Source organism: Equus asinus, chromosome 9 (genome assembly GCF_041296235.1).
Source record: "Equus asinus isolate D_3611 breed Donkey chromosome 9, EquAss-T2T_v2, whole genome shotgun sequence".
NCBI lineage: Eukaryota > Metazoa > Chordata > Mammalia > Perissodactyla > Equidae > Equus > Equus asinus.
Window position 1 is genome coordinate 14,948,354 of NC_091798.1, and position 26,412 is coordinate 14,974,765.

General features: G+C 48.2%; 1 protein-coding gene across 3 annotated transcripts in view; it reads right to left on the minus strand.

Moving 5' to 3' along the window:
• The window catches only part of WWC1 (WW and C2 domain containing 1), a 158,290-nt gene that overhangs the window by 17,614 nt on the left and 114,264 nt on the right, over positions 1 to 26,412 (minus strand). For all 3 annotated transcript variants that reach the window (XM_044777690.2, XM_044777691.2, XM_044777692.2), the window contains 9 exons: positions 25,896 to 25,985; positions 24,653 to 25,188; positions 21,403 to 21,511; positions 20,891 to 20,971; positions 20,193 to 20,279; positions 18,740 to 18,932; positions 10,048 to 10,200; positions 7,666 to 7,757; positions 1,226 to 1,358 (listed from right to left, as the gene is read on the minus strand). In XM_044777690.2, coding sequence (XP_044633625.1) covers positions 1,226 to 1,358; positions 7,666 to 7,757; positions 10,048 to 10,200; positions 18,740 to 18,932; positions 20,193 to 20,279; positions 20,891 to 20,971; positions 21,403 to 21,511; positions 24,653 to 25,188; positions 25,896 to 25,985 — 1,474 coding nt within the window. The remainder of the gene's footprint in view (positions 1 to 1,225; positions 1,359 to 7,665; positions 7,758 to 10,047; positions 10,201 to 18,739; positions 18,933 to 20,192; positions 20,280 to 20,890; positions 20,972 to 21,402; positions 21,512 to 24,652; positions 25,189 to 25,895; positions 25,986 to 26,412) is intronic.

Here is a 26,412-nt window from a genome sequence, read left to right on the forward strand (position 1 = left end):
CACCCGCTCTGAGACTCGTGAGGCAGACTGTCCAGCTGTTCCCCACTCTTTTCACCTCGCCTTTGGCCCCCACACACAGCTGGGGGCTTCCTTGGGCCCAGCCCTGCCCAGCCAGGATGGCACCCAAGGCCTGAGTGCTGGCTGCCCATTCCTCTCCGACAGCTCTGGTTGGAGCTAATGGGAGCATATTTAGTCCCCAAAAAAGCTCATGTGAGCAGTAGAGGTCCCTCAAGCACTGATGTCCTGGACTTTACACCCTCAAGCCTCAGGTGCCAGCCACATTTTGACAAAGCCCCACCCAAGGCCTCCATCGCTCCAGTCAAGAACTGCAGATGCGTTCCTGGACTTATGGAGGCAACTAGCAAATCTCGATTGTTTAAACTGGGGGATCAGGTCTTCTACCGTCCTTTCACAGTAGTCACCAGTAAAAGATAACCAAACAAGAACACCTAAATGCAGGACCCTGTTGGCTTCAACAGTCCCTCTGTATAATTTTGAAAAAGGCACCCCTTTTGGCTGGAGAAATAGCAAAAAGATTTCCCCTTGGTGTGGAGCTGTTGGAAGGCAGCCCTGGCTTCTTCCTCAGCCCCCGTTGGCCAGGCACCTTCGAGCAGTGCACAACCTGCAGCTCCACACTGAGGGGCCCTGCTCAAATACAGTGGAGCACTCTATTTCCAGGAGTCCTGCAGGCGGAAAGAACACAGAGCTCTCTGTGGAGAGTGCGTCCTGTTATATCCGGTAACCGGAGGGTAGCAGGGGAGCAGGAGGCGAGGAGGACTCGACTCGACTCCCCCTTCCTACTGCATTTGGGGCAGACCAAAATGAAAAAACGCATTCCTTCGAAACCTCAGAACCATCTGCACGGTTGGTATTATTGTGTCCACTTTAGAGATGAGGAAATGAAGGCTTGAGAGGGATGAAGTCATCTGCCTAAGACTACACAGAGAGGGAGTAGCAGAGCCAGGATGCAAACCCAAACCCATGACTGCAAAGCTTGACGTCTGTCCAGAGAAACAGAGGAGCTGCAGAGGGCAGGAGAGGTGAGGGGGCGAGTCAGCCTCTCCTGGTTTACTATCACTGAAAACACCTGGAATATAGGCAGGGACATCTGTCCCCTGACGCTGGTGGATGAGACTCGGCCCTGAGGCTTTTGTGACTGCCCAGGCCCAAGGATTGAGGGCTGTTTTCCCAACACAGCCCCTCTTGTCTCCCCAGCCCTCCCTACCTTTGATGCTGGGTACTCGTCCATATCTGGTGAGGCTTTCTCAGCGAAAACGTCCTCCTCTCCTTCCTCCTCCTCCTCTCCGTCCTCCTCCTCAGCAGCTGCCTCGTTCTCGCTGGCCTCCTCCTCGTACCTCCTGTGACGACAAAGTGCTTTGCTTACCCACCAGAGATCACACTGATCTGCGCACGTGCCTTTAAGCGCTTCCAGCAGAGGGCTTCTAAGCCTTGTCAAGATTGAGGACACATTTTTTTGGGGAAAAAAAAACAAACCCAAAACCAATTTTAGTGAGGTATAATTTACAGACAACAAATGCATTTTTAGCATAGTTTGATGAGCTTTGACCAATGTACTACCCTGTGTAACCATTACCACACTCAAGATATAGAATATTCCGTCACCCAAAAGGTTCCCTGTACCCTGTTCCAGTTAATCTCCCGCACTGATCGGCTCTCTGTCACTACGGATTAGATCTGGTTTTTCCAGCATTTCATATAAAAGGAATCAGAGAGTACATGCTTTGGCTTCATTCTCTCAGCATACTGTTTCAGAGATTCATCCATGTTGGTGCATGTATCAACAGTTCACTCCTTTTTACTGCTGAGCAATATTCCATTGGATGGATAGACCAGAGTTTGCTCAGCTATTCACCGGGTGCTGACCACTTGGATCGTTTCCATTTCTTATCAGTTACGAATCACGCCTCTGTGGACATTCACCTGCGAGTCTGTGTAAATACAGGCTTTCATTTCTCTTGGAGATTGTGTTAGTTTACCAGGGCTGCAGTAACACAATACCACAGGCTGGGAGGTTTAAACAACAGAAATTTATTTCTCACAGTTCTGGAGGCTGAAAGTCCAAGACTGAGGAGTGGGCAGAGCCGGTTTCCTCTGAGGCCTTTCCCTGTGGCTTGTAGATGGCTTCCTTCTCCCCGTGTCCTCACATGGCCCTCCCTGTGTGTGTGCCTCCCTAGTGTGTCTCTGTGTGTCTACACTTCCTCTTCTTACAAGGATACCAGTCATCCTGGATTAGGGCCCACCTTAGATTTAATGGCCTCATGTTAACTTAATCATCTCTTTAAAGGCCCTATCTCTAAACACAGTCACATTCTGAGGTCCTGGGGCCAGGGGTTCAACACGTGGATTTTGCTGGGGATACAATTCAGACTATAAAGATACATACCTACGAGTAGAATTCCTGGGTCATAGGGTAAGTATGAAATTTATCCTTTAAAAAACTGGCAAACTGGTTTCCAAGGTGGTTATGCCATTTTACACTCCCACCGGCAATGTCATGAGAATTCCAGTTCCTCATCTATACTTGTATTGGGAGTCTTTAAATGCAGTCATTCTACTGGGTGTGTACTCCCATCTCATTGTGGTTTTAATCTGCACTTTTGTGTTGAGAATCTTTCCATGAATTTATTGACCATTCATCTATTTTCTTTTGCAAAGTGTGTTAGAATCTTTAGCCTACTTAAAAATTGGGTTGTCTTTTTATTTTGGAGTTATAAGAGTTCATTATCTATTCTGGATATGAATCCTTTGCAAACATTTTCTCCAAGTCTGTGGCTTGCCTTTTCATTTTCTAAATGGTGTCTTCCAAACAGAAGCTTTTGATTGTGATAGAGCCCAATTTATCAATTTTTTTCTTTTATGGTTGGTGCTTTTTATGTTCTACCTAGGAAATCTTTGCCTATCCCAAGTTGCAAACAATTTCTCTTATATTTTCTCTCAGGTTTTTATAGTTTCAGCTTTTGTGTTTAGCTCTATGATCCATTTCAGATTAATTTTTGCACATGATGCTCAAAGTTTATTTTTTTATATGGATATCAAGTGGTGTTCCATTACTATTTGTTGAAGAGACTTTACTTTTGGTAATATTCTTTTTTTCCTTTTTTTGGTGAGGAATTTTGATCTTGAGCTGACACCTGTTGCCAATCTTCCTCTTTTTGCCTGAGGAAGATTGTCACTGAGCTAACAGCTGTGCCAATCTTCCTCTATTTTGTATGTGGGATGCTGCCACAGCATGGCTGGACGAGTGGTGTGTAGGTCTGTGCCTGGATCCGAACCCACGAACCCCGGGCTGCCGAAGCAGAGAGCACAAACTTAACCACCATGCCACTGGGCTGGCCCCTGGTAACATTCTTCATAATTACCCTTTCCCCTCGGACTCTAGGGTTGCAAGTATTTGGTATGACAAATGGACTGCATTTGTTAATTAGAAATTTATCTCTATTCCCATCTTTACTTCTCAAAGACATACATAACCGCCAGCTTCTGATCAGCATGAGACAGTGTTACCTCACTGAGCTGGAGGAATTCCACCAAAAGCAGAGACTCTGACATCTAGTTAGCTGGCTCATTGAGACTGTGGCTAAACATAAAGTCTCCCTTAGGATTTTCCCAATAGGGAGAGTAGATCTTAGATCCCCAGCCCCGTGATTAAACCCCCGTGCACTCAGATGGGGTCCAGTGCTAGGGAGGGGCTTTGCTCTCCCTCCTTTGCTCCCACAGCCTGTCTACTCATAAACGAGCCAGTAAACGTGGGAACATGCAAGGAGCACCTCTGCAAGAATTCTGAAGATGCCACGTGAACCAGCATTTACTGAGGGCCTAAAAAGCTCCATGGGCTATGCAAAGGTCATACAACACCAAAAGCAATTACTGTCTCCATTTCACAGATTCAAAAGCTGAGGATCAGACAGCTGACAAGCCTTGTCCAGTGTCACAGGCTGCTAAGTGGGGGAGCCAGCTTTCCAACCCAATTTTGTCCAACTAAGTGCTCAACCACTATGGAAGTCTCTTCTTTTTGACTGTGAAAGCTAAATACTTTTATAAAGGAAAAAAACCCTTCAATTGTAAAGAGGAAAAATCATCAGAACAGGCAACATCTTTCCACCCTTTGGAGTGGCAAAAAACACAAAAATATCTGATAATGTCAAGTGCTGGTGAAGGATGGGAAATAGGCATATCCCTGCAGGCAGTGTAAATCAGAGCAGCCAATTTACACTCTAAAGTCAATTCAGCAGAATCTGCTAAAATAAAAAATGTACGTATTCTTGGTCAAGTACTATAGCAGTTAGAGTATACTGAGCGTTGGAGAGGGTGTAGGTTTAGGGGTACCCTTAGTCACTGCTGGTGGGAGCATTTGCTAGTACTTCTTGTGTGAGAATTATTTTGCAATGTCTATCAGAGTATACAACACCATGCCCTGAGACCCAGCAATGCCACTTCTCAAGATCTGCCCTAGACAAATACACACAAGTTCCCAAGGAGGCAAATACGAGGATTTTCACTCCAGCATTGTTTGAGATTATATTCTCCTATATTTTCTAATACTCTTGGAGTTTTGTTTTGTACGTAGATCCTAAAAAAAAAAATCCAGTCCTCTGATTACATGCACAAAAGAAACCTAAACAAATAAAAGGAGGGAGTAACAATGGCACCCTGGGCCTTAGGTGCTGAGGGAGAAGAAGTGTACATTAGAACAGAGGGCCAGTCTGCTGGAGACCTCCACACATGACTCCAGAGCTGAGCAGGCACAGCAAAGCTAGTTAACATTCCAGGACCAAAAGAAGCCTCTAGTCTGGGGGGAGGGGGCTGTAGATGGATTTACCCCAGCACAGCAGCTCCGGGATTCCCAGCCCTCTTTGTAAGTCAGTGTCTAAGGAAGTTTGAATGGCAAGGGGTGGGGAGAGAGGGGGCCACAAAGGGAGAGAGGACAGAAGACGGTTGCTAGGAGACGGCGTGAAAAGTCTCAACACAAGCTTGGAATTTGGCGGAAACCACTGATCTTGTGCCAGGGTTTTGGAAGACAGGTCTGGGGCCTATTTCCGGCATCAGACCTTTGCCTGTGCAAACCACAGCCCAGCCTAGCCCAGCAGTATGCCAGAGAGAGGGAAAGAACAGGAGAAACGGAGTGAGGGTGAAGGAGGGAGACAATGGGAGAAAGAGAGGGAGGGAGGGAGAGAACAAGAGAGAAAGAAAACTTGAGACAATTTAGAGTGAATCCTACAACAAAGGAACATACAAAACTTCAGGAAGCTCGTCGTACTCTTTATCACGTGGAGAAATAATAAAGGAGAAGAGCACAAGAGGGATCTGCCGTGGGCCAAATCTAGCCCACTGCCTGTTTTGGACAGTCCAAGCTAGGAATGGTTTTTTTATTTTTAAACGGCTGAAAAAAAATTAAAAGGAGAATGGTATTCTGTGACGTGCAAATTATGTGAAGTTCAAATTTCAGTGTCCATCAATGAAGTTTCAGTGGCAGAGACACGGTGGTTAGCGTGCGTGTTGTCTACGGCCGCTTCCACACTACAAAGGCAGAGCTGAGTCGATGCAACAGAATCCGTATGGCCCACAAAGCAGGCATCCTTCACTATCTGGCCATTTCCAGAAAACATCTGCTGAACCCTGGAGTAAATATCATGAAAGCACTCCTTTTGAGACCAAATATGCAGTTTGGGGCTGTCACAGAATAATATGGAAGTTGCTGAGTGCTTCCTTTGGGTCAAGTCTGTGTTCAGCGTTTACCATGCATAATTTCATTGAGTCTATATGATGTAGTGGCTATTTTTTAAGTCCGTATTTCACAGAGGGGCAACCAGAGGTTTAGAGCCATGGTTCTCAGCCCAGGCTGCACATTGGAATCACCCAAGGAGCTTTTAAAACCCACTGACGCTCTGGCCTCATCCAGACCTAGGCTCCCACGGGAAGCTGGCTGAGTGAGACTCCGCATCCATTTTTATCCAAATTCAAAGTGCATGCATTTAAGCCCAATTATACCTCCTTCCAAATGGCAAGATTCACAAGCTGTAGTCATTTCCCAGACGGGAGTTGCGCTCTCCCTTTTCAGCTGGTAGTTAGCAATGTTCCTTCTCGTTTTCCTAATAATAATTTCTGCTTTCTACTAAGTGTCTACTATCAGCTTTGCACTTTCTCTTCATTAGTGGCTTTTCCTTCAGTCCTTTCTGAATAACATACACAGCCGGTGCGATGTCCCCATCTTCCAGCTCAGGATCAGACGAGGTCAGAACGACTTGCCTGAAAGAGGCTGTCCTTGAGGTGGAGGGCGGTGACAGGGATGAAGCATGCGGTGGTGTGGCTTCCGGAGAGCTGGCAATGCTCTGCTTCTTGACTTGGGTAGTTTGGTTTCTGAAGATTCACTGAGCTGTACACTTGCATGAACTTTTCTGTATCCATGTTATACTTCAATCATAAGTTAAAAAATGCTTTGCTTAAGGTCACACAGAAATGATGAAGCTAGGATTTGAACCCTGGTCTACATGACTGTTTAGGTCCTAAAGTATGTGAGGGGATCTTTCTGTCAGGGTTCAAGCGACTGAGAACACCGGATGGCACATGAGAAAGTCATCCCCGTTCGATCTCCTCAGACCTTCTGGTAACATCGCGGAGCCTCTCTTTGGCAGGAGCACATCTTGAATGCTGCTGAATCACTGACTAACCTTCCTTTTTAGCAAGGGGAGAGAAGACCTCAGGCTTAGAAGCTTAGCAAGCAATAGATCTACCTAGACGTTAGTACTCTGGTTTGATTTTCACTACATTTAATTTTCCACAGTTACCTTCTGAGGCAGAATTGGCTCATGGCCTACCCAACATCCATTCTCACTTTCCTCCTCAGTTACAGAACCCTGATTTTTGTACCAACTAACAGATCTCATTTCCTAGCCTCCCTTGTCATTAGGTAGGCCAAATAGCTGAGCTCGGCCAATGAGAAGCAAGTAGAAATTGCTGGGTGGGTCTTTCAGGAATGCTCCTTGGTTAAAAGGCACATAGGCACACTCTTTTGTCTTTCCTCTTTCCTCATGCCTACCTGATGGCTGGTGTCTCAGCAGCCATTTTGGGCTAGAAAGTAGCCTCAATGATTGAGGTCACACAGTAAGGACAGTAAAGCAGAATGAAAGCAGCAGCCTGGGTTCCCAGAAGCACCATGGAGCTGACAGACGAGACTTGGATGGCATTCTCTCGTTCTTCTTTTTAAGTAACAAAGAAACAAACTTCTATCTTATTTAAGCCTATTAGTTTGCTCTCCATTCCCAGCAGTCAAATGTAATTACTTATTGAGGAATCCTCAATTTATGGCAAATTATACTAACTTTCCACTTACAGTAATATAAAGCTTCTTAAAAAAATTTTTTTTAACCAAAATAAGTGTAAGTGCCTCAAGACAAATACGGATAGTAGATGTGAGCCAGCATGAGCGGTGCAGGGAAGGCGAAATAACAAACTGGGAAGGGACTTTGGGGACGACAGTATCAGGCTATATACTGCTTTCCTGCCTGAAAAGAACCCATGAGGAGAGAGGTTCTCAGTTTTACCAAAGGAACACCTCTCTTGGTTGCCCTGGTGTTTGGGGATCTCATCCCTGGGCCCAGGTCTAAGCCAGGTCAGTTCCTGAGGCCCAAGGGAACCCTCACTTACCAGCTGTCTTCCAGGGTCTGTGTGCTACTCCTTCCCTCCTGCCTCTTCTCCAGCTCCACTGCTGTCTGTTCCAGCAGAGCAGACACGGCATCCTGCAGAGACAAAGGCTGAGGGGTTCGTCTGTGCACCACAGGCATGGCCCCACCTGGCAGGAATCAGCACTTCTTAGAGTATGACCCTCCCAGTGAACTGGGGGTAAACTGAAGACCAGAGCGGGGAAGCATCTCGCCCCAAGGTTACTTATAAATTGGAAATACAGTCCTTAGTTCTTCTAACTGGCGGTTCTCCTGAGAATAACCCCTGTATGCATCAACAGCGTTTTGGAAGACAGCCAGGTTTAGCAGTGAAGGAAGACAGAATTACAGGTCTTTGGCTGTAAGGAGATCACAGCGTAGTCAGGGACACCATGACATGAACCAGCAATAATAAAACAATGTGAGGACTATGACAGAGCAGTATTGGGTATTCAGGAACAGAGGAGTGGCAGCAAAGCCAGCTTGGGAGGCTGCATTCAGGGAAGGCTTCCTGGAGGAAGAACGTCTATATTGAATGATGTCTACAGTGAGGAAGCCTGGGTGACTTGAGGAAATTATTTAACCTCTCCGAGACTCAGTCTAACAACTACTACAAAGGGTTGTTATGAAGATGCATTGACAATATACATAAAAAAGGTGCAGAGGGGCACCTCGCACACAATCGGTAGTCAGTAAATGGGAGCTAATAGTAAAGCAAAAACTGATCTTGTAGTTTTCTGAGAACACATTTAATTTGCAAATACTCTTGGTAGTGTGGGCCAGAGGATGGATAATTCCTGAAATTTTCTTTTGGAGAAGGAAAGAGGGAACTAAAATCAGTTGAAGGCCTCGGATATGCCAGGCACTGTGACAGATGGCTTACGTGTGGCATCTTATTTAATCTTTACAACCATCCTAATGGGTAGAGATTATGATTATCCCCTTGAGAAACGGAAATGAGGAAACTATGTTCCTAAGGTTGATGTTACTTACCCAAGAACATGCTCTAGAAAGTAGAGGAGTCTGTTTTCAATACCTATGCCACCTCACTGTCACCTTTTTGGAGGGAGGGAGACCTGGGTTTGAGACCTAGCTTTGTTGCTTATTGGACATATGTCCTTAGGTAACCTTTCTGACCTTGGTAAATTGCACTTAATAAACAGGACACAAAAGGAAGTGCAGGAAATGATGCAAGTGCAGAAAACGATGATGGAGGAGGTGGAGAAGAAAACAGACTTAAATCCTCACCGTAGGACCTAGCTCATGCCCTCCACTGAAATTCCGGGCAGGGACAGTCTAAAGTAACCAAGCACTGACAGAGGGAAGAAGCACTTCAGAGAACTACAAGCCAACCTGAGTCCCAAACGCTCTCTAGGAATCCCACTAGGATCCCACATGCTGAGACAGTCTGTGTCCAGGGCAACTTCACTGCTCGGTTGCGTTCTGGCCAGTCTACCTGGCCAGCAGCTATGGGCTTTCCAAGTACAGGAAACAGTTTAAGGCTATTTTTTTTTTTTCTGAGGAGAACTAGCCCTGAGCTAACATCTGTGCCAATCTTCCTCTATTTTGTACGTGGGTCACTGCCACAGCATGGCTGATGACTGGTGTAGGTTCGCACCTGGGAACTGAACCTGGCCACTGAAGCAGAGCATGCCAAATAAACCACTGCACCACAAGGCCAGCCCCAGTTTCAGGATATTTTAATACCTTAAAGTGTACTGTACTAAAATGAAAACAATACATATTTTTTAACCAAAAATAAGCCACTGTAAGATTTTTCCAGAAACTTAAAATAATGAAATAGATACCATTTATCAAGCCTATACCCAAGTCCCCAGGTGCTCTTTACATGTACTTCTTCAAAGCCTCATAACAACCTTTTTAGGCTCAGATTAGACATGAAGAAATCGAGGCCCAGAGAGGTGAAAGGATTGACTCCTAAGAAATACCCAGTCTTGTGACTGTCCTTCCCATGACTTCCCCCTGCCTCTTTTATAAAGTTCCACTATGGACCACTATACACATGGGAGGATCTAAATAAAGGTTAATTTTCTACCTTCCACAGGTTTCTCCTTCCTTTTCCATTTCATTGTTAAAAAATTGAGAAGTTAAGGTTTTCATCAAGCAAGTTGTATTAGGTCAAGTAGAGCACAGAAGGAGAGCACAAATGCAGAAGGGCAAGTTGCAGATGGGGGGCTACCCGCCCCTTTGCAGAGGTCTCTCTACCCCTGTCCTCTTCTCCTCTCCCCTCTGCTCCGTTTCCTCCACCTCTGATGCCCAGCCACCTCCAGTTCTGGGAGAGGCCTTTCCTTCCCCATCCAGGTGCCACACATGCAGGGGGATGGTGCAGACCCATGGCCCAGCTCACCGTGCTTTCAGGCCCTGGGGTGGCGGCCGTGGCTCCCACTGGTTTGGGCTCCCTGCTCTGTTTCTTCAAGTATTTGTAGCTCAGGAGGTTGTACCAGCGAGTCGACCTCTCCCCAGACCGGCAGACCTCAGCCAGGCTGATCTGGGCGCCTCCCTGTTGAGGACGGGAAAAGGGAGAGTATTAGCAGGGCTGACAAGGAATTCTGGTGAACTTGGCTCCTGGGGAAAATATGCAAAACATTACTCCAGGTGAGATGGAAGCTTCCTAGGAGGAAGACAGGGCTAGTCATTAATCATTTCCAGTAACTCACTTATTCACTAGCTTATTCATTCATTGGTTTATTCATTTGCTAAATCTTTATTGAGCACCTATCACATATACATATATATATATATTTTTTTTTTGAGGAAGATTAGCCCTGAGCTAACATCTGCTGCCAATCCTCCTCTTTTTGCTGAGGAAGACTGGCCCTGAGCTAACATCTGTGTCCATCTTCCTCTACTTTATACGTGGGATGCCTACCACAGCATGGTTTGACAAGTGGCACCATGTCCGAGGCCGCGATCTGAACCAGCGAACCCTGGGCTGCCGAAGCAGAACATGTGAACTTAACTGCTGTACCACGGAGCCAGCCCCCACATATTTTTAATATGATCAAAAACACATAAAATTTACCATCTGCGCCCCCTCCAGTTTTACTGAAATATAATTGACAGGTAACACTGTTAGCTTCAGGTGTACAATATAATGATTTGATATATGTATACACTGCAAAATGATCACCACATAAGTCTAGTTAACATCCATCAGCATAGTTATAAATTTTTTTTTCTTGTGATGAGAAATTTTAAGATCTACTTTCTTAGCAACTTTCAAATATGCAATACAGTATTATTAACTATAGTCACCATGCTGTTTCAAGACCTTGTTTTCAATTCTTTTGGATAAATACCCAGTCATGAGATTGCTAGATCATGTGGTATTTCTATTTTTAATTTTTTGAGGAACCTCCATAATGTTTTCCATAGCAGCTGTACCATTTTACAGTCCCACTAATGGTGCCACAGGTGTTTCAATTTCTACACATCCTCCCCAATGCTTATTTTGTTTTTTAAAAAATATTAGCCATCCTAATGAGTGTGAGGTGTTAAGTCATGGTTTTGATTTGCACTTCTCTGATAATTAGTGATACTGAGCATCTTTTCATGTGCTTATTGGCCATGTGTATATCACTTTTGGGGAAATGTCTATGCAAGTCACTTGCCCCGTTTTCCAATTAGGTTGATTTTTGTTGTGGGCACTTATCCTATGTTAATCATATTGAGCACCAGGTTCTGTGTTAGGTTCCAGGGATAAAGGATGGTCCTCACCTTCTTGGAGCTAACACTCTGTCAAGGAACTCAGACACTGAGCAAGCAAGTAAGTAATAAAAAGCGAGGCGAAAAACCACTATCATTTCCCCTCTATCAAATCTGCAAAAGTCTAAAAAACAGACAACACATGGTATTGGTGAGGCTATAGGGAAACAGACACTCTCACCTTGCTGGTGAGGATGTAAAATGGTAGGAACCTTATGGAAGCAATTTGGCAAAATCTAGCAAAAATATGGATGCATTTTACTCTTTGACCAAATGATTCTACTCGTAGGGGTCTATACTACAGGTACATCAACACGAGTATAAAATGTTCCACGAACAAGGATCTTCATTTTGGCCTTTTTTGTAACAGCAAAAGATTTTGAACACCTCAAAGGTCCAGCAACAGGGGACTGGATGGATTAACGATGACATACCTATACAATGGAGTATTATACAGCTATGTCTAAAAAATGAGGACAATCTCTAGGTACTGATGAAAGAGATCTCCAGGCTATATTGTTAAGGGGAAAAAACACTGCATCGTGCAGAACAGAATATTTAGTATGCTACCTTTTGTATAACAAATGGAGAGAGGGCACAACCAGAGGCACTCACAACTAGAATACACAACTATGTACTGGGGGGTTTGGGGAAGAAAAAAAAAAAGAGAAGATTGGCAACAGTTGTTAGCTCAGGTGCCAATCTTTAAGGAAAAAAAAGAAATGGAGAGAGGAATAAGACTATATATATTCTCTCTACATATGTATTTTGCACCATATTTAAGGTGCAAGGGGGAATGAACGTGATCATATGTGCAACAATAAATAATACATAGATAAAGAAGAAACTAATCAAACTAGTTGCCTATACAGAGTAGGCGGTGGGATTGGAGGGGGGAGCAAGGGGGGAGCAGGATTTCTCTTCAGTAAATCTTCCTATATGGTTTTTCTTTGAATCACGTAAATAGGTTCCTTAAGATGAAAACAAATTACAACAAATTAACCAGACTGAATATAATCTCATGGAGAGACGATTTATTTCAAGCAACTTAATATTTTTACTGTATTTTTTATCATACATCCTTAGTGGGAAGAACTACAACATAATTTTACTCATTCCTTAGAGGTCTCATTGTTTCGACACGTCCTCTTTTGAAGAGCTCTGACCAGGTTCGGAGTTAGCTCCTTCATTTCCCCAGACACACCAGTGGCTGTGCCCATGGCGGGGTAGAAATACCACAAACCCACTTGCAAAGTGGGCCAGCAGCCAAGCGATGGCTCATGGGAGCACCTGGGACAGGAGGGGACTCTTCAATCCACCTGGGATCCCTGCTTCCAGTTTTCCTTCTATCAGGATCCACCAGAGCATGGCACGGACTATGCCAAGCCACTGTGTGACTACAGGCAATTTCTAGAACAGTTGTGAGCAGGTGAAGAAAACAACCCATGCTGACTCTTCACTTGTTCAGCCCCAGCCTCCTCATCTGGAAGGCAGGGAAACAACTCCTGCCTGCGGAGCTGTTGGGAGGACTAGAGTCAATCCAGGTACTACATGCCTGGCACACTTTAGGCCCCGAGAATAAAGGTAAATATACACAAATATGTGTATATCACTCATTTATTCATTTAATAAATATTCTTTGAGCACTGTGCAGACTCTGGAGCCACAGAAACACGTGAGACACTACTCTGTCCCCAAGGGACTTAGAGTTTCCTGGGGAGATAGATGAATGCACTGGATACTACAGTTCAGAACATGCTAGGCCATGATGGAGGAGCAAGAGCGATGAACAGAATCACAGCTTTGGGGTGGAACGCTGCCATCAGATTATTATTAATTCCAACAAGACACACTGTCTGTTTGGGGCTGGCTCATAGGTATGAATATGGTCTACCTTGGTGAACTGGTGCACTGGAGGGCATTTACACCTTCATTCATTCATTCATTCAGCACACACACATTTGCCTAATAGCCTCTATGTGCCAAGCACTGTTTTGAGTGCTGGGGATACAGCAGCATTTAAAGCAGATAAAAATCCTGCCCTTATGAGCTGACATTCGAGTCTGTGGGAATCAGATAAACAAATCAATAAGTAAACTCTATTTCATGTTTTGTTGAACCTGAGATACCATCAATTATAAAGTGTACTATTATTTTATGCGCCACTAAGGAAAAAAAAATAGTTGCCAATTAAACAATGACCTGCCATCTAGTGTAAATTGCACCTTGACTTCAAAGATGATAAAATGGGAAAGTAACGTGTACTGTAACATCTATCATATAGTGCAATGTGAGGTGATGGAAAGTGCTGCAGAGAAAAATAATACAGGGAAAGGGGAGAGGAGGGGAAAAGAGAGTGGAGAGGGGGATTTTAAATGGGATGGAATGAAGAGCTCACTGAGAAGGTGCCATTTGGGTCGAGCCCTGATGAGGACAGGGAGCGAGTCTGGCCCATCAGCATCTGGATGGCAAGTGTCAAGGCGGGAGGGGAGTAGCGTGCTGGTGTATTCAAGGGGCACAAGGAGTCTGGAGGAAGAGGCTAGGGGAGGAAATCCAAGAGGTAACGAGGGGCAGATCCTGGAGGGCCTTGGACCAGGCAAAGGACCCAGGTGCTGACTCTGGAGAGACAGAAGCCACTGTCAGCTTTTAAGCAGAGGAGCGGCATGCACTGATTTGCAATTTAATAGGGTCACTCTGGCTACTGTGTTGGAAAGAGATAGAGGGAGACCAGGACAGAGGGGGGAGACCCAGCAGGAGATTGGTGCAACAATCTCCAGGGGAGAGAGGAGAGGGGGCCGGGGCAGTGGTGAGAAGTGGCTGGAGGGTGGGGATCTTTTGAAGGTGCAGCTATCAGGAGTTCCTGAAGGATTGGATGAGGGATGTGGGAGGAAGAGAGGGGTCAAGGATGACCCTGTGGTCTCTGGCCTGGGCAATGGAAGAACAGGGTTGCCGTCAGCTGAGATAATGAAGATGCAGGAGGAAAGATCAGGGGCGTGCTTGTGGACAAGTTCATTTGAGATGTCTACTGGACACGCAAGAGAAGATGTGGACTAGGCAGTGGACACATAATGTAGAGATGAGTGGAGAGGCCCAGGCTGGAGCCATAAATTTGGGATGGTGTTTGAAGCTGGGAGACACGATGAGATCACCAAGGGAGTGAATGTAAACAGAAAAGTGAAGAAGAGCCAGGTCTGAGCCCTGGGGCCCTCTGACATATGAGGGTCAGGGAAGAGAGGAATCAGCAAAGGAGACAGATGGAGTCAGCAAAGGAGAAAGATGCCAGGAAGAATGCTAGGAGAGTGAGGTGTCTGGGAAGCCAAGTCAGGGCAAAGGATGTCAAGGAAGACGGAGTGAGCAACTGAGCAAAATGCGGCTGACAGGCCGAAAGACTTGAGGATGGAGAACTGGCCACGGGATTTATTTTATTTATTTATTTATTTTTTTGAGGAAGATTAGCCCTGAGCTAACTGCTGCCAATCCTTCTCTTTTTGCTGAGGAAGACTGGCCCTGAGCTAACATCCATGCCCATCTTCCTCTACTTTATATGTGGGACACCTACCACAGCATGGCTTTTGCCAAGTGGTGCCACGTCCGCATCCGGGATCTGAACCGGCGAACCCCAGGCCGCTGAAGCGGAATGTGTGCACTTAACCGCTGCGCCACCGGGCCGGCCCCCAAGGCCACTGGATTTAGCAACAAGGAGGTCAGTGATGACCTCGATGAGCCCATTTCTGGTGGAATGATGAGGGCAAAGCCCATGTGGATTGGGTTACAGAGAGAACGTGAACACCTCTTTCATGTTTTGCTGCCAAGAAAGGGAAAGAAACAATGTAGTAGCTGGAGGTAGAAATGGGGTAAAAACTTTTTTTTAAGAATGAGAGAAACAAGAGCATATTGGTATATTGACAGGCCAGATCCAGCGCAGGAGGGAAAACCGTAGAGGAGAGGGCAGGAGAGTAACTGTTGGCATAATGTCCTTGAGAGCGGATGGCCTTAGACAGGAGTAGGGAAGTCATATCCTCAGAGGCAGGAGAAATGGCAGAACCCACGAGAACAGCTGGATGTGCTGTGGGAGCGCTCTTCTGGTTGCCTCAATTCTCTCATGGAGCACAAAGCAAGGGCCTCAGCGTAGGGAGAAGGTAAGGAGAAGAGCCGCTGGAGGTTTGAGGAGAGGGGAGAAGGCAAGACTTAGCCGTTGAGACAATTGGGAGAACAAATGGTCCAGGGAGAGGCAGTATTAATGCTGGGCAGCAACAGGGCTCCTGGGAGGTTAGTGACCACGATTTTAAAGGGAGACCATGCAGCGTGTCTCTCCAGCTGCACAGGTGGAAAGGAGGTAGAGATTGCACTTTGACAGGGCTGGGGTTTTGCCAAGTGGGGACGGCAAAGTGAGAAAAGGGTGGGGGAGCTGTTGCAATGGTAACTTCAGGACATGAGTGAGACCCGGGAAGTGGGCTGCCTTAACAGAACCTGCACTGAGTGGCACTGAGCTTAGCACTTGGGGACTGGGCAACCAGGGCCCAGCCAGAAAGCCTGTGACTCCTGTTATGCCATGCAAAAGAATCTGGTAGAACTGTTGCCTGTGATATTGCAGAAGGCAGGCCATGGGACACGAGAGACACTCACAGGAAGAGGAACCCCCCGAGAGGCACAATAGTACAATGGCTATGCATAAGGAAGCAGGAATCTGTGTTTAAATCCAGGCTTCTCCACCTACTTGCTGGATGATCCGGGCAGGTTACTTAGCCTTTTTGGGCCTTGATCTCCTATCTGTCAAATAGAGATAATCCTAACACTGCTTCTGTTGTGAGGATTAAATGAGAGACTGTCGGCAAAGTTCTTAGCCCAGTACTAGACACACAGACACTGCTCAGGACGGGTACTGTTCTTGTTGCCCGGCTGATTAAATGGCTCAAAACAGGCCAGGGATTCCACAACCCAGCAGTGCAGGGAGACTCCGAGTGGGATCAGACAGCCCTTTCTCCTTGTGTCTCACTGCCTCACCCCCTCCATCCACCAAAACTCGACAGCAAGACACTCCACATCCGCAAAGGATACGAGAAAGCAGCTTTCCCATTGGCCACAGATGGAGACAAGCTATGATGGGATGAGCGCTTTGGCTGCTGCCATGGCAACCAGCAATGGCCAGACTTCAATTAGAAAGGAGGAATAAAAGGCACCCAATTAGGAGAAGAAAACAGGACTGAGTCTCTTCTGGTTTAGGAATGCCCAGGGCCAAGGCAACACTTCACCAGAGGAGCCTGGGGTTGGAAAAGCTTTCTGCTCTGTTGTTCAGCATCCACCCCCCTAGACCCTCAGTCACCATTCCCACCTGTGGGCTCCAGGAGCACTGTGCTGGCACTGAGGCTACACCAAGGTCTGACATGAGTGGGCTTCAGGGTGGACCTGCCTGCATTCCAACACCGCACCTGCCAACTATCTGACTGTATGACCTTGGGAAGTTCTTTCCTTCTTTGTGCCTTGGTTTCCTCACAGGGACAACAGTACCTATTTTATAAGACTATAGAGGATCAGTAGAGATAAGACATGTAAGGAGCTTAGCTCAGTGCCCAACACACAAATTGCATCCATTCGTCACTAGCTATTGCATTATTGTCAGTAATGATAACAACAACATCCATGGCAATGATGCTCTAGTGTGCCCCAGCTGAGGAGGAAAGGCATGGGAACTGGTATCCAGCACAGACACTTTGTTGCTTTACATCCTTGTTATGGGGCCCAGCAGCATCAGCATCACCTGGGAGCTTGTCAGAAATGCAGATTCTTGGGCTCCACCTCAGGCCTACTGAATGAGAACCTACACTTTAACCAAGGCCCTGGGTAACTTGTATGCGTGCAAAGGTTCAAGAAGCTCTGCTTTAGCATCTCACTTAACCTTCAGAGGTGGGCTGTGTGAGCTGGATTTTACACATAAGGAAATTGGGCCCAAGAATTGAAGAGTCCTACGCAACACGCAGGGAAGGCTGGTGACAGCCTCAGGCCCAAGGGATGTGGCCCCACAATTCCACAGCAGAGAAGGGTTTTATAGCACGAGCAGATCTGAGTCAAGCATGGAGAACAAGGAGGTTTACCATTCTGGGCAGAGGTCTGTAGGTCACACCAGGAGAAAGGAGACCAGCCCGCCCAGGAGGTAGGACTGCCATTGCCCCTCTCCCAGCTCCTAGACAGGCGGCAGGGAGAAGGCTCAGAGAGGCATACAAAGCTCCTTCCTCCCCTTTGCACATGCCCACGTTTTCCTATGACCTCAACCTATCCATTTCCAACACGGCCCTTATCATGATGCGTCATCTATCCTTCTGTTTATCTGTTAGCCATCAAAGTTGGCTCCTAATCTCTTTGGTTCCCCAGTGTATCCCCAGCACCCAGCAGCAGGGTAGGCACATAGCAGGTTCCTAGGAAAGATGACAGTGGGTGGAGCTACCTTCTAGGCATAAAGCCCGTGTCTGGGCTCCTTTGCACCCACAATCGAGTTATCATTCAAATATTCTAACACCTCAAGGGCATCAACCTTAACAGAGCCCTTAGCTTCTTCTAACTCATTCGTGCATCACAAGCCCCTGAGTTAAGCTATTAATCCCCATTTTATAGGTGAGAAAGCTGAGCAACATCCATCTGCACTTGGATCTGCTTGTCTCTAAGGGAGTGGCTTTCTTGGGACACAAACGTACCCTGGGCTACTTCATTTCCAATCCTGATTCCCGCCAATGCGCAGAGGAGGAGGAGCAGGAAGTTGGAGGAGCTCTGCTCCAGGGAGGGGACTCAATGGCCTCATCCAATGAGAAGCTACTGTGTGTCAGACACTTAAGTAAGTGCTTTATATGAACTTTCTTACTTAATCCTTATAACGACTCTTCTAGTGGGCACAAGGAAGGCATTATCATTTGTATTTTATGGATGAGACAACTGAGGATCAAAGAGGTTAAGTAATGTGCCCAAGGTCACCCAGCTATACAGCAAGTGGTAAAGGTGGGATTTGAGCCCTTGTCTATTTGTTCTTACTATTCTGTGCTTTTTGTCCAAGCTCCAATACCATACGGTAAAGCTGTGGAACGTGGCTAGCATTTTCCAGGTGCTGGCAGTTTAAAAGGCACTTTCAGGTCTATTACTCTTCCCCCTGTGAAAGGAGCTTCCCCACTCTCCACCACTAAGTCTGAGAATTCTATTCACCTAGAGGAAGAGGCCCTGCCTAGAACCCAAGATGCAGTTGACTGACACTACAACCTGTTTTCCCCAAGCCTTCCTTCTCCCTGAAGTGCAGAGTGGATCAATCCCCAGTAGGACAGGCTGGACAAACAGACAGACACAGCCCTCACCAGGCACTCCTCCAGGTGGCTCCTGTCGGTGGTACAGACGTCGACTCTTAAGGTCTTCTGGTGAAGGGCTGGATAGGACATGGACACCCAGAACACCTCGTTGAACACGAGGGCGTCTGAGGCGTCCAGGGGCCGGGTCCGGAACAGGCAGGTGGTGCTTTCGGAGCAGGGAAGGATAGCCACGCGAATGTTCCTAGAGGGAGACAGAAATGCAGGAGAGCCTGGGTCAGCCCAGATCTGGGGCTGATGCGCTGGGCTAAGCGGCTGCTGCTGGTTTTTGCAGCTGCTGCAAATCTGCAAGAAAACAACAGTAGACAAGAGTTTGTAATTTCTCAAGTCGTCACACGAGAATTTGTGAGGGATGCAGAAAAGGCTCCTAAGGACAACACATCGCTCTTCCTTCTCCAGAATCCTCCAAATTCTTAGAACGTCATGGCATGTGTAGCCTGAGGCCAATGTGTGCAAACTTCTGTGTGCAGAAGGACCCATGAGGCTGCTTGTTAACACTGAGGAATCCTCCCTCATTCAACTGCTGGTAGGAAGGCAAAATGCTACAGCCTCTGTGGAGGGGAATGTGATGATCCTAATAAAATCACAGATGCATTTACCTTTGACCCAGACAGCTCGCCTGTAGGCACTGTCCCCCAGATACCCCAGAAAGCAGCGTGCATTGGTATACGAGCACTAATGGGATACAGAGGAAGTTATTCATCCTGGCGCTGTTTCTAAAGGCAAGAGACTGAAAACGACCCCAGGGTCCAATCTTGTTGTCCTTCTGTTTTGCCTGCTTTCCTGGCTTCCTTGCTCCCACACGTCACACCCCCAGATGCTGGCTGGGTGCAGACCACAGGAGTACAAGCTCCTGTTGCCGCCCTCAAGGCCTATGGTCTAGTTAAAAGAGAAGGAGAAACACAGAGGCACATGAGCGCAGTGAAACCTAAGCCTGGTCTGCAGTGGGAAGAGCTGGCAGGCAGGCAGTGCAGGTATTTGCTGTTATCAGCTGTAAGGTAACACCCATCTCACCCTTCCAGCAGAAGCCCAGTGACAGGCATGGGCTCCTGGGAATGGCAGACCGTTTCTTTCTGCATGGAATACTTGGGCTTAGAGCAGATAAAAAGGGCTATGCCTTTCTTCTTCATGAGGCTTCAAGTTCACAAGGGCAGGGATCTGCTCACCACCCCGTTCTTAGTGCTGGCACATGGAAGGTGCTCAGGACGTATTTGTGAAGGAATTGACGCTGTCTAGGATGGTTCTCTTTATAGTTAGTGTGCTTGCAATCACGTCTGTACCCACGTTTATAGTACTGACACTTCCTGTCATGGTCACATGCATTAAATCCCCAGTGGGTTTAAGGGCCCATTGTTGAGGTGGACAGGGCAGGAGAGTGTCCCCAGGGACGGCCGCAGAGGGTGAGGTGAGAGGATAATATACACCCTGCCAGCCCCATACTCACACTTTCTGGTCTTGTTGCAGCAAGAGAGCAGAAAGATTACTCAGCTGGATAATTAATATTGCAAATTGCTTATTCTTCTCGTCATACCTGAAATGAAAAGAGGCATATGGAGCACCTGTTAGTAACACATCTCTCTCTCTCTCTCTCAACATCACAGACATGGCTGCTGGCTGCTCCGGGGACTGTGTGTGTATGAAAGTTTTTAAAGAGAAGCCAGAAGTTTGTGTGAAATTTCCTGGTATTTAAATGTCAACAATGAATTTCTACTGAAAAAATATTGAGCCCAGCTCCCATCAAGAGGAAACAACGACTCTGGGCTGCAGTACCTGGGGGTTAGCTTTGGTCCAGAGGGGTGAAAACTTGATGGAATGGTAAGACAAAAACCACAGCGGCAATGAGCAAAGAGACCGAGAGTCAGGAGGTCTCGGTCCCAGGCTGGCTCTGCTGCCAGCCAGCTCGGTGAGTCAGGGCAAGTTACAAGGTCTTCCAAACCTCATTTTCTCTTTTGAAGAATAGGGAGCTAAGAGGCAGGGAAAGAGCCGTCTCCTTTAGTTAGGAGCCTACAGTTGTCAGCAAGTCCCGCGAACTCTGCCCTCTTCCCCCGGCAGCTGTGAAGGTAAATGCTGGCAAGACGCTGCTGACAAGGAAGAGACCCTGCACGGACCACTCCCCTCTTTCCTCGCCCTCCCTGCACTTACTTCAGGGCAATCTGAACCCGGGTTGCACCCACTGCTTCTGATTCATCACTGTCAAAAGCAGCAGCTTCTGAAGCACCCAGTCTGAAAGGCAACATGGGAAAGAAAGAGGGTCAGGCTTCCCCGCAGGGACCTGGGAACAAAGTCACTTTCCAGAAACAGGGTTCTCTCTGGGAGGGTGTGGATGGATCCTCAACAAGGAAAGTTTGGGTCTGCTCAGCCTCCCTGACCATTCCTTCCCACGAGTGCCCTGAGTCCCTCTCTTGAATGGGTGCTCTTTCTCCACTATTGGCTCCCCTAGCTGTACGCCCCTTAACGGCAATCATGGAATCTGAAGTGCCTCCAGCCCCATAAGGAGCCACACTGTCTGCGTCTTCACCACTGCCCCAAACAGGACCGCAGGGGGAAGGTGGGGGCACTCAGGCATGCCCTCCTGTGGGCCCCTCCCACACACCTGAGGGGGCCGGGGCTCTGAATATTCAGAGTTCCCAGACAGCCAAGACTCAGGGACCCACCTCTGCACAGAAGCCTCATACACACCACTGTCCCCGGCCACGGATTCATCCGACACAGCAGCGGAGACACAGGCCACTTTCAGGGTGCACCCTGGGGCCAAATTCACAGCTGGAGAAAGAGGGGGAGAAAGGAAGGATGGCAAGGCGTGGTTCAGAACCAGGATACCGTCTTTGCAATGCAGCACACTTTTGATCCACCCTCTGTGCCACGACAGTCTCGCCAAATTCCAACCATCCCTGAACTTGACAGCAAGGTCCTGCCTTGCTCTGAGGTCAAGGAAAGGGTAGCATATGATTCTCTGTTTAACATCCCAGACTCTGGAGCCAAACTGCCTAGGTTCAAACCTCAGCTCCACCACTGACTGCTTCATGATACTGGGACACTGACTTAACCTCTCTATGCCTCAGATCATCATCTGCAAAATGGGGATAATAATCCCTACCTTGCAGGGCTGTTGGGAGGACCCAAGACGACATTACGGAGAAGTCCTTAACACAGAGATTGGTGTGGCAGAAGTGCTCTAGAAAATTCAGTACCACTATTCTGACTGCGACTATCATTCCCATCACTATGGGACGCCTTCTAGAGGGATCCTTACATACCTGGAGCAAAATGACAGCCCCTGGACCCTCGGGAGGGGCAAGGGGGGAAGAAAAAGTGAAGGATGTAAGCCCGGCTCTCCCACTCCTCTGTCTATCCCATTCCACTCCTAACTCAGCTCCTTATCTTCCCTGCCCTCAGTGGAGACCCTCAGGAGTCTCCGACCCAGAGCTGAGACCGGGCATCTGGCACAGGCTGCACGTTCCTTTCTTCCCCAAGTCACGAGCACAAATGGTGTGCCAGGTTCAGAGCTACCACGAGGAACAGGACAGTTCCTGACCTCAGCGCACCAGGGAAGGCCAGATTCAGGTCCTTCACCTCACAGTCAGCCCTTCTAAGCGTCCCCTGTAAGCCAGGCACTGGGGGCAACCTGGAGAAGAGACTGGGGTGGGGCAGGCTGGGGAGAGGCATGGTGACAGCGTGCCTGGGAGAAGCCAAGTAGCCATCTGGGTGCAGCGTCCCCAGCCTGCATCCCACATCTGCTGCGGCCTGAGGAGACCTCCCGCTTCAGACCCACGCATCTCCACCCTCCACTAAACCACTTAAGGAGATTAATCTGTCTGCTGACTGAACAGCAGCACTAATCGCATAACCTGCTTAGTGTCTGGGCTCAGCCCAGCAGCGCTGACCGCAGGGATGGCTTCTGGAGATGGCAGGAAGGAAACACCATCCTCAGACACGTGCGGTCTTGGGCCCACACACCCCAAGGATGCTGTGGGAGGGGGGAGGGGCATCACTCCCCAGCATCCCTGACTCAGCTTATCGCTGCCCTTAGACAGGGAGCATCGGGAATGCTTCTGGAGCCTCGTTAGAGGTCCCACCTGAAGCCCCTCCTCTCCAGGGAACAATTTTCTGAAGTTTGCCACCTGCTGTAGGAGGAAGCCTGTTTTTATTTTTGTTTGAGAGCACTCAGCAAGACACCCTTCCTGATGAGGGAGCCCCAGGGATCTCTCGGCTCCTCTTCCAAGGAAATGGCTGGCACTCACCCAGCAGAGTCTTTAATTAACCGGAAAATCTCGTCTTCCCCCCTTGCTCCCACTGGCCCTTATACACGAACGGCTAATTCTGGGCAAGGTGACGGCCCTCCTGCCCATTCCTGGAGGCTTAAGGCTGAGATGGGTCCAGCTTCTTCTAGCTGGCCTCACAGGGAGTCAGGAGCAGGAGCCCTTTGTAGATGGAGTTGGCACATGTCTTGGTGTGGGTTCTGGGCAGACGGTCCTGGCGCCACTCCTGACCCTACCACTTCACAGCTGTGACACTGACCTTGGACAAGTCATTTAACCTTGCTGTGCCTCAGTTCTGTCGTAAGATGAAAAATGGTACCCACCGCAGAGAGTTGTTGAGGCTTAAATGAGTAACCATGCATAACAGTGCCCGTATCTTGCACACCTGCACTCAATAAATCATAGCCAGGAAAGCCCAGGAGCCCCAGGTAAAATAACGGGTCACCCTGCTCAGGTCTGACCTTCACCCCAGGTAGGCATGGTGGGGCCGGCGAGCACCAGGAGTGTGTCAGGAATAAACACACAGAGCTACCTCACATCCTAAGAGGAGTGAGATTGGAAGACGATAAAGGGGTTGGGTTCTGGGGTCAGAAAAACCTGGATTCCAATCCCTGCCTCCCCACTTGATGGCTGGGGGACCTAGGGCAAGTGACATCACCTCTCTGAACCCTGTTTCCTCATCTGTGAAAATGGGGATAGGAGAAGTAAACTGTTTCACCATAGAAAGCACACTGCCCACCACATAACGTATCCCAATAAATATTAACTATTATAATTTAGTATGTGGTTGCTGCTAAAGAATTTTTCTCTTAATAAATCTTAGCTGTCATCATCAGCATCATCTTCTATTTTGAAGATTCCAACTTGAAGCCCAAACCACACCAGAATGTTCTTTCTGACCACATGTGGAATGGGAGCCAGATCATATTCCCTGGCCTCAAACAGTCAGATGGGTCCCCAATGCAATTAGGAAAAAATCCAAACGCCTTCCTGCAGCCCCCTAGGCCCACATGCCCCGGACTCAGCCTGACTCTCCGGCCTTGTTGGGGACCCCCTACCTCTGGCTCTTGCTTTTCCCAAGGCTGGCTCCTTCTCACTGTTCAAGCCTCCATTCAAATGTCACTTACCTTCACAACCTAGTCTGAACCGCAGCCCCACCCCAACCTGAAAGGCTCCATCACATGCCCTGTCTTATTTTTTCCTAGTGCTTTGATTGCTCTGGTTGTACAGTTATGTCTGCGCCTTCATTTACAGGCACGCTTCATCAGAACAGGGATCCTGTCTGTCCCCAGCACTGTATCCTTGTGACTAATCCTATGCCTAGCACATGGCATATCTGTTGGATGAATGAATCCATGTACATCCATTAGCACAGGACCTGGCATTTAGTTTCAGTAGGTACATAATAAATATCTGTTGAATGAATGAATCCCCCATGGGAAAACTCTTAGCCCAGGACCTGGAACACTGTAAATACATAAAATATCTACTGAATGAATAAATATATCAATATACCACGTAAAGCCCTGGCACACAGGAAGCAGTCAGCAGACACTGACCATAATTATCACTGGGGCCTGCACTCAGGCCTGAGCACAGCCCACCCTCCTCCCTCCATCCCACGCCCGGATGGGATGCTATCTACCTTGGCCCGGCTGCTTGCCCTCGGTTCCGGGTTCCTCCAGCCGGCACCTCTCCCGGGTGCTGCTGCCAAGGCTCAGTCCACAAAGAGTGGCACTCAGCTCCGGGTCTTCAAACTCCAGGGCACTCAGGAAGGCATCTCCAGCCAGGAGGGGGTCAGCGATGAGAGGGGAGCAGGGCGGGGATGGGGAGGAGAGGGAGGAGCGGGGGGACAGGGAAGTCATGGACTTTGGGGTGCCAGACAGGGAGCGCAGGGCCTGCAGGCGGCTGCCCCCTTCTGCCTTCTGGGTCTTGGCCACCTCGTCCTCATGGATGGTGGTGATGCAGCCCGAGGGCCGGAAGCCCGTGGCCCCCTCCAGGAGCAGGAACTCCACCTTGCTCTGTAGCTCCGAGTCCAGCTGCTCGAAGGGGTCATAGTAGAGGTCAGTGAAGCTGGCTGAGGTGGAGGAGTCCAGGCTGGAGGCAGCCAAGGAGCCCCGGCTGGATGTGAGGGATCCAGGGCTGCTGCCCGAGGACAGGGATTGCATGCTGCTCGAGAGGCTGGAGGTAGGGAGAGAATGGAGGGTGAGGACTCAGAGATGGTGGGGCACCTGAACTTCCTTCCTGGCTCTGAAAAGCACCCTGGGCACTGAAAATATATTGTCTCATAGGACCCTCCTGATAGTCTCCAGGGAAGATCAAGCACCCCCATTTCACTAAAGAGGACACCCCGAGAAGGCCACACAATCAGAAGGTGGCAGAGCTGGGATTCGAACCTAAGTCAGCTGCTTTAAAAGCTCACATTTTCTTCTATAGCTCTGTTTCCCAAACCCCCATTGGCTGCATTCCATTTTCATGATATTTTTCCCTATTCGAATCCAGCCCAAAATAATACTTCATATGTTTCTTCAAATCAACTCACTTTTTATACTTTAATATAAGTCTATTATATAGTAGGCCCTAAGGCCTACTGTCTCTGTTTTGTGGAAGTGGGTTGGCAGGTATGAGAGACCCGAATAAGACACACGAGCACCTTCTGCTTGGTGTTGTCAGAAGGACTGAGGAGGCTGTGGTCTGGAGACGGGAAGGACCCTGCCCCCGGCCACGTGGGGCCCAGCCTAAGTCTGCTAGACTAACCAGCCACCTGCTGTGCTTCTAAGTGTGCACACTCAAGCCACAGAGGACATGTGGAGGGCAGGGCCTGGGCCGGGCCCCCACGGGGTGCCTGCATCTCGCCGCCCAAGGAAGGCACTCGCCGCACCACTCACCTTTTCAGCTGTGAGTGCAGGGCTGCGAGCTGCCGGGTGGCTTCCTCCAGTTCTCTCACCAGCTGGTTCCTCTTACTGTTGAACTTTAACCTGAAGGGAGAGGAGGCATGAGGAGGGAGCCCCGAGGGATCCAGACTCTGTCTCCCGAAAGAGGAATCACAGGCATGTACTCGTGAAGATGTAGACACACACGCACACACAAGAAGTTTCTGGAAGCATTTTACTACGATGTTTGGGGAGCTATGGCCTCCACATATAATCGTATAATAATTGCTATATTCATTACCCATGATATACCAGGCGCTGTGCTAGGAAACTTAGGACACTGCCTTCATTCATGTGTACAACAGCCCTACCCAGGAAGCATGGTTTTTACCACTTCACATATGAGGAAATTGAGGGTCTTAGAGTTAAATAATTTACTTAAAGCTAGAGAATTAGTGGCAGAATTAGGATTCCACCCAACCATCCCTCCTTCCTTCTCCCTTTCCTTCCTACTTTCCTTCCTTCCTCCCAT